At 30.9% G+C, this 8,362-nt stretch overlaps 2 protein-coding genes across 2 annotated transcripts in view; one reads left to right on the top strand and one right to left on the bottom strand.

The window, feature by feature from the left end:
* Positions 1–272: 272 nt before the first annotated feature.
* Positions 273–1,619, bottom strand: LOC119682489. The gene is made up of 3 exons (XM_038095940.1): positions 1,114–1,619; positions 675–1,007; positions 273–613 (listed from the first exon to the last, which is right to left on the bottom strand). The coding sequence occupies exons 1-3, from the start codon at positions 1,472–1,474 to the stop codon at positions 318–320; spliced, it is 990 nt and encodes a 329-aa protein (XP_037951868.1). The 5' UTR covers positions 1,475–1,619; the 3' UTR covers positions 273–317.
* Positions 1,620–3,907: 2,288 nt separating this feature from the next.
* LOC119675786 (alpha-mannosidase 2x-like) overlaps positions 3,908–8,362 on the top strand; it is a 37,266-nt gene continuing 32,811 nt past the window's right edge. Inside the window, exons 1-5 of the mRNA XM_038086996.1 lie at positions 3,908–4,674; positions 4,741–4,833; positions 4,897–5,794; positions 7,106–8,089; positions 8,146–8,354. Coding sequence (XP_037942924.1) covers positions 4,207–4,674; positions 4,741–4,833; positions 4,897–5,794; positions 7,106–8,089; positions 8,146–8,354 — 2,652 coding nt within the window. The 5' untranslated portion in view covers positions 3,908–4,206. The remainder of the gene's footprint in view (positions 4,675–4,740; positions 4,834–4,896; positions 5,795–7,105; positions 8,090–8,145; positions 8,355–8,362) is intronic.

Here is an 8,362-nt window from a genome sequence, read left to right as displayed (position 1 = left end):
TTAACTGTTTTTTTAATATTATGTATATATCAATACAACCATTGATATACCATCGTTTTTTAGCTATATAAATAAAATGCAAAACAAACATTTTTCACACGACCTATAAATATATGTCATAACTGCCTTATAATTTAAGCAGTCGATATTAATGTTTTCCTATTACTTCTTACAAAGTTTTATTATATTGGTTTTACAAGTTTTGTTGTTAAAAAAAATTTACCTTTGTAATACCATATTTTTATTTTTTTTTAGTTTTACTAAAACGGTTACATCCAAAATAAATATTGTAAATAAAATTTGGTTTATAATTTTATTCAATCAGAATCCTCTTCATCAATCTCTTTGAAAATGGTCCGTATACATTGTTTAAATCTCTTATGTGCGTACGAAGAATGAAACTCAATTCCCAACATATCCCGCAATCCAAATGTATTATTCACATAATTTAATGCACTCCAAACAATACGTTTATCATTTGTGTCGATGTTTTTGAAAATGACGCCTTGATCTATTCTATGATTTACAACGATTACCATCGTATTAGGATTACGCATTATTAATTTTCTCATTTTATTGCATGGATCTTCAACTATTTTAAGAATACCCTTACCTGGAACAAACATAAAAGAATTATATTATTCACAATATCATAATTTTTTATCAAAAATTACAAATAGTTTTCCATTTCTTAAAACGTCGGTCCATCTTAAATAGTGTAACAAACCCATAAAAGATTTCACTATAATTTGCACACGCTTTTGAAGTACTGTTTCGGCGTAATGAATTGGTGCCCGATCGGTTGCGAATTGTAATAGGTTCAGGTCCAGGTCCGTCACCATCACCTGTGCTACTTATATGGAGCGGGGAAGTTTCTGACGCTGTAAGGACATTTCGTGTTCCGTCAGAGTGAGGCATTTCTTGTAGATGATTATATTTTGATTGTTTTGTATAAATTGAGCATGTTGGCTTTTCTTCCGAAATATCTATCCCATCAACAGATTTCTCTACAATGATAGTATATTTATTATCCGCGGAAAATTATTTCTAGATTCATTAAAAATATGTTTTAGCTTTAGTTGACTCAACTAATTTATGTGATTTTTTTAATACCTGATAATCCGGATTGTATTTGTGTTTTCCTTACAGCAACTATTTTGTCAAGCTCAGGAAAATTGTTATCCATTAGTCCTAGGGTTTCAATTGGGATTTTGTTTTGCACAGCGGAAGAAACAACTCCTGTGATATCTTTATAAGTTTGTTGTGAACATTGTATATTACAATCTTGATCAGTACAGCTCGACGGTGTATTTGCATAGCTCGTTGGTGCTATTGAATACTCTGGTATAGTACCTAGTTTAGATATCTCCAGGTTCCCGTTATTGTAGTTTTGACATGTTCTACCTGATGTATCTTCTTCTATAACGTTAGTATTTATATTTAATTGACTGTACGCTCTTGTCAGTTCATCCATTTTAAACTTACACTTTTTGATTTTATTGCTTAAATTTTTATTATTAGTTGTTTGCTTAGGAGGTATACGGCAGTTTATGTATAATTACTTTTTAAATTTCATTGTTAATTTATTCTCTTAACAAATTAAACGTTAACTTTAGCAAAATATGTTAAGTTAGACAATTTTATAAAATATGATAGAGTTGATTTGAATAAAAAAATTAAATTTGTGAAATGTAAATTAAAAATAAATTACTTCTTAACTAAGTTTGATGTGTATAGTTAAACAAATAAACATGAAATTGCACCACAATAAGTGATTATAGAAGGGTCATAATTTATTGTTTTCCATTTTTTCTGTTACGGCTTAAGATACTTCCCGAACATAATACTATAGATGATACTATTAGATGAACAAAAGTTGTTCTCCAATCAGTTTATCTTTGACTTACGCGTAGAAATCATTGGTTATCCTAATTTAGGACTGTACAGTGGATTGTCTGTTAGTTGATTGCCTTGAGCAAAGTCAATTAAATGAGCGGATGTATAATTACTTCCATTGTTGTGGTGTTGAAGTATCCATCTTTGGCAAGCGAACTTTCTCATTCTTCTGAGCACTACTGGCAAACAAATGGTGGTATACCATTTAGAATTGAATATTTAACCTTATTTTATTAGCACTGTTACCACTTAATAAGTTTTTCTGAAAACAACATGCGTTGTTTATACATTTTATATATTTATAGATTCGTTTATACATTATAGAACATACGATCATTTGTTTTAAAAATGTTCAAAGAAAGTATAACATAATAAACTGACAATATAATCTGTGCGTAGAGCGCTAGGAGTTGAGCGGAGGGACTGTAGCCAATGCGTGTAAGCGACTGTACCCAGTACGTGTGAAGGACTGTTTAGGGACGTATGAATGATAATAATAATTTATGGGCGTCATGGAATGAATTCGTTGACAATTTATTTATCGGTTGACAGAGTTAATTGATTGTAATTAGTTGACTACTATAATAATTTTAAAAATCAACTTATTTTAGGTTATAAAAGTGACTGGGTTTATATTATAGAACTAGGCGCCTAATGGGACTATATACAGATTTTAGTCATCGATTAAATAATCCATCATTTTTTTGTAAAACGTCAAACATTTTATAAATTTTTTACAAATGTTTCAAAATATTTTTGCACATGTTTAACTAATTTTTTTTAAATAAAATATTATTTTTGAGACCCAGGATGAAAAAAAATTAAAGATCTCTTCCTCTCACAACATTTGAATGCTTTTAATAATTTTATTAACTTTTTTTATTATTAATTGATTAATTAAATTTGATTTTAACGTCAATATTTGGCAATACTCGAAACAGCTATATGGTTAGCCAAAATTTAATTAAAATAATATATAAAATAATTTTTGTTGTTGTAGTTTGCTACTATTCGAAACCGCTATATTAATTTTTAATAGGAGTAGTAACTAATAGAAATATTCGAAGAATTACAGATAATTGATTGAATTTGTTTGTTCATAACTGTTTTATGGGTGAAACATATACATATGTTCTAATATAATGAAAACTATATTAGGTACGAGTATAAAAAAAAATGGATTATAACTTCTGATAGTAAAACTATTTTCGATGATATTAATTAGTGGATGCACATACTTTAAAATCATATTTCTAAGGTTGCACATCTCTGTTGTATCTAAGTACTATCAAGTAGGGAATGATTTTTCAATAATATATTTTTATTATTATGTTGAGGCTAGTTGAGTCAGTGCACTTGAGCGTTTTTACTCTCTATTAACTGCGAGGTTTCTTCGTAACCCCTTTCTACGCCTTGACTGGATTATTGTTTACCACTTCATCAGACTAAGCAATAATTGACCTCAGATCTGCACACCTCCCCGAGGAGGCTGTAACCATTCTGAGATTCGATAACGCGGTGTTGGTAAGCCAGTCAGTATTATTTGATCGGATCAATCGTCCTATTGTACCATGGTACCTTGAAAAGTCTTCTCAGAGCCTGGCTTTGTGTAATTTCTAACTGTCAATAATATATTATTTGTTTTTTTTTCTCAATTATTGAATAATAATTCTTTTTTACTTTAAAGAAAAACTAAAACAGTACCACATGATTTTTACTTAACTATTACTTAGTTTAATATATTTTTTTTATACCTATTTATTTTTTCTATAGTTTAATATAGCTTTTTTTTGCCTACTTTAGGTAAAATGCGGTAGCTAAGCCAACTATATTGTGATAAAATCCAGACTATTCTGGAACAAAATCGGATTCATTTGTTAATGTCAAGCGATAATGCTATAGAGCAGTTAGATATAATTGCAGGACAAACACAAATAAAATGTAAAAAGCACTTAAAGCCAACATTTAAGAAACAAAAAATGGCAATTTAAAGCAAAAAATAATACCAAAATCAAAATCAAAAACATAACAACGAATAATCGAAATACAAAGAAATCTCGAATAAAAATAAATGACAAATAAATTTGGGAGTGCAGAAAATCGAATAAAAGAAGCAAATACTTAATCGAAATTCAGGCGATTGCCAACAAAAGTCACACAAAGGTATGGTTTTATGTTAAGTCCCAAGACAAAAGTAAAAACAGCAACTGAAGTATTCTTCTGCAGTATCAACAGCAACAGCAACAGCAAAAGAAACAGCATAATCAACAACAGCAACAACAGAAAGAGCCGTAATAGAGCAGCAACACGATGTCGCTTAAATTGTTTCGACGCGGTTCAGCGCGCTGCCTTGGTTTACTGTCAGCATTTGTCACAATATTGTTATGTCTTTACTACATTTCCATGGGACAGCCAACCTTACAACCGAAAGACACAACAGCGACTATAACAATAATTGGTGGCAGTGGAAGTACCAGCAGCAACGCTGGCAATGCTAATGGTGCCTTGTTACATTTGCCACTGCAACATTTTAATAAAAATAGTCCGCATAAAATTAAAATTAATGATCAGGAAACATTAGAGAAACATAAATATGTCATATTACAACAAAAACAACAGCAACAATTGTCCAGTGCTGTTGGGTCAATAGCAGTGAGTAATGATGATGAGACTGGCATGGTGGTCGATAATCCAAACTGGGACGGTAAATGTTATATTTTAAATGAGAGCGTAACGAACATAACCGCTGGTGATGAATATCCAAAATTTGATTTTCAGGTATTTATTTATTGTTTTTTATTTTTTATTTTTGGTCTTTTTAATTGTATTTTAATTTTTTAACAGCCGGAATGGATACGCACGAAAGAGTATTGGGATCGTGGCTTTGAGGAACGTTTCGAAGCACAAAAAAGTGATAAGGAGCGACCATCTTTAAAGGTAATTACTAGGTTATAAACTTAAAAACTTGGAAATTTGTGATTCATTAAATATACCTTACAGATAATTGTGGTACCTCACTCTCACAATGATCCCGGCTGGTTAAAGACATTTGTTAACTACTTTCAAGCTGATTCACGTCAAATACTCAATTTGATGGTCACCAAAATGCAGGAGTACAAGGAAATGACCTTTATTTGGTCTGAAATAAGTTTTCTACAATTGTGGTGGGATCAAGCGCATCCCACTAAACAACGTGCGCTTAAACGTCTTATTAACTCAGGACGTTTAGAAATCACTACCGGTGGTTGGGTTATGACTGATGAAGCTAATGTACACATATATGCTATGTTGGATCAATTAATCGAAGGTCATCAATGGTTACGCAATAATTTGAATGTGACGCCCACTGTCGGTTGGTCTATTGATCCATTCGGACATGGTAGCACAGTGCCTTACTTATTGTCTGGTAGTAATTTCGAGGGTGCAATTATACAACGTATACACTATGCTTGGAAGCAATGGTTTGCTAGACAACAAAATGGTGATTTTATATGGACTCCGTATTGGGAGAAACAAGGCGGCACTCAATCAAACAAACAAGGTCAACTACTAATGCATAATATGCCTTTTGATATATATTCGATAAAAGGTTCTTGTGGACCACATCCCTATATATGTTTAAATTTCGATTTTCGTAAAATACCTGGAGAATATACAGAATATTCTGTGAAAGCAGAATTTATTACTGATGAAAATATTGAGAAAAAGGCACAACTATTACTGGAGCAGTATGCGCGCACCGCGTCATTATTTCCACATAATGTGGCTCTAATACCTGTTGGAGACGATTTTCGTTATAATAAAGAACGAGAAGTTGATCAGCAATATATCAATTATAAAAAACTTATTGATCATATTATGGACAATAAGCGGTTATATAATGTAGATATATCTTTCGGTAAGTTAAGAGAAATACATTTTGGAATTGTAATATTCTGCTTAAAAAAAAGCTTTTTAAACAGTTTAAAGAAAACCTTTAAATATATTTTTTTAAATCAACCTGTACTTTACGGACCAATTAGTATATTGTGACCGACTAGATACAAAATGTTGCCACAAACGCATATAATTATTTCTCTAAACACAATCCATTGCTAACTAATTATATGAGTAGTTCGTTTTACTATTTTCACAAATGTAGTATTCGCATATTTTTTTCCATCTGTTATGATCAGCCTATTTCCTATATGCTTATCTTAAATTTTAAATAATTGTTATTATATTTATTTACTTCGTCTCCTAATATAGACTATCATTTGTCATTTTTTTTTTATTCCCATAACGACTGTTTGTATCTCCAATTTATTAGAATGATACGTTTTTAGAAAGATAAATATGCTAATTTCAATTTCAGCACCCATTACAGCGTCTTATATGTATATACATTTTTATCTGTTCATCACAACTTTAGCTTATATTGTTCCCTTTATATAACTATAATCTATTAACTGTGTTATTTTTCTCTTTTTAATGTAAAAAAAGAGATACTACTTCTAGGTAGTATCTAAGCTTTTAATAAATATAAGTCTTCTTAGATTACTAAAATGTCGGTCAGCAAAAATGCTAGAGATTTATTTGTTTATTATTTATTTATTTATTTATTTGAGTTAACACTAAAATACTTCGTAAAGTGCTTCGTCCTGAAATTTTAGCAGCAGTACTTTTTAATAAATATTTTTTACAAATTTTATTTGGTTATCATTACTGCAACAGAGGCTCCATGATCCCATTAATAGCATTACTTATTAATTTCTTTTATTCAACTTTTATTAAATATTTATTTTGGCAATAATTAGCCTCAGAGAGGAGCCATGAAGCCTTTATTAGCTATTAAATAAATTCTTACTCATGAACGTAAATAATTCAGTTTTCAGCTAATGCAAGAAAACATTGATTTCCAATTGTTGTCATAAACCAACAGTAGTCATTGTGTATTGTGTGAAAACAAAGTATTCCATCAATCAATCAATCAACTCTAGCATAGTTGAACGTTAAAACTCTACTCGACATGGTTGAGATGCTATAGATATAATTTTATACATATTTTATATTATATATTGGGCATTGAATAATTATAATAATTAGTTAAGCGATTTACTTTTACGATTAAAATATGTGTAATACTTATTTTTCCAATTTATATATGTAAATATATTTCTTTATACGACTTTAATATATACAATTAAATAATGCCTTATCTTCATTTTAGGAACTCCAAAAGATTATTTCAATGAAATTCGTAAGAGATCTGAATCATTTCCTACATTCAAAGGTGACTTTTTCGTGTATTCCGATATATTCTCTGAAGGACGCCCTGCTTATTGGTCCGGTTATTATACAACTCGTCCATTTTATAAAATAATGAGCGCGGATTTAGAACACAATTTACGAGCTGCTGAAATTTTATTTACAATAGCTTATAACAATGCTTTGAAATTCCACCATGAGAACGCTATTAAAATATTTGAAAAGAATTATGAAAAAATGATAAATGCACGCCGTAATCTTGCTTTGTTTCAACATCACGATGCCATAACTGGAACTTCAAAAGCAGCAGTGATGCGTGACTATGCTATGCGTCTCTTCGAGAGCACACAGGATGTGGTGAAAATGCAAGAATCCACTATTGAATTACTCATACAGAATGGTACATCGCATCATAATTTCTTATTAAGCGAACTGGAACGTGATAATTTTAGTAAATTGCCTAGAAAAACTCCAATACCGCTGGGTATAAATAGCATTGGTAGTGATTTTGTAGATATTAATTTAGGCTTAAATGGTGAAAAAGCAAAATCCACATCATTTGTGATTTATAATTCATTGGCACAGAAACGTTTGGAAGTCATTACGTTACGTACGTTAGTGCCGAATATTAAGGTATATAATGAGCTTGGAGCAGAACTGCGTCATTTACAAATAAATCCTGTCTGGAATATAACTGATCCATATGACTTGGGAATAAATACTGGTAGCAGCAGTGCGGGTCGTATACGAGTCTCCACGCGTCAATACGAAGTAATGTTTGTGGCTCAACTTGATGCATTATCACTTAATACTTATCGAGTTGAAATAGATGAAGTGAATTATAAACATGCAATGGCTACAATTTATTGTGACGAATGCACCGATACAACCACACCACCCAGTGTAACAACTAATGGAGAGTTCACTGTGAAATCTAAACCTGCAGGTAAGATAGAATTTATTAGTTGTTTTCAGATTAATAATTATTACTTCTTTTTTAAGGTGATGTACAATTGGAAAATAATCACATGCGCTTACTTTTTGATGAGAAAACTGGGTTTTTAAAAACTGTTACACGTAAAAATAAGGATCAAAAACTGTTGCAACCCATGCAATGTGCGATTAAATTTGCTGCTTATCGCAGTGCACAATTTCATTCTGGCGCTTATCTCTTCAAAACCGATCCAGAACAAAGCGAACGTGAAAAGGATGTACTTGA

The sequence above is a fragment of the Teleopsis dalmanni genome, chromosome 2, assembly GCF_002237135.1.
Source record: "Teleopsis dalmanni isolate 2A chromosome 2, ASM223713v2, whole genome shotgun sequence".
Taxonomy (NCBI): Eukaryota; Metazoa; Arthropoda; class Insecta; order Diptera; family Diopsidae; genus Teleopsis; species Teleopsis dalmanni.
Note: the sequence above shows the minus strand (reverse complement) of the source record. Positions and strands in the feature narration are given on the sequence as shown.

Coding starts and splice junctions, on each gene's coding strand:
- LOC119682489 (XM_038095940.1), bottom strand. CDS start 1,474: ATGGATGAACTGACAAGAGCGTACAGTCAATTAAATATAAATACTAAC. Junction 1,008..1,113: donor AATACAATCCGGATTATCAG/GTATTAAAAAAA, acceptor CTATCATTGTAG/AGAAATCTGTTGATGGGATA. Junction 614..674: donor TAAGAAATGGAAAACTATTT/GTAATTTTTGAT, acceptor TGTTTGTTCCAG/GTAAGGGTATTCTTAAAATA.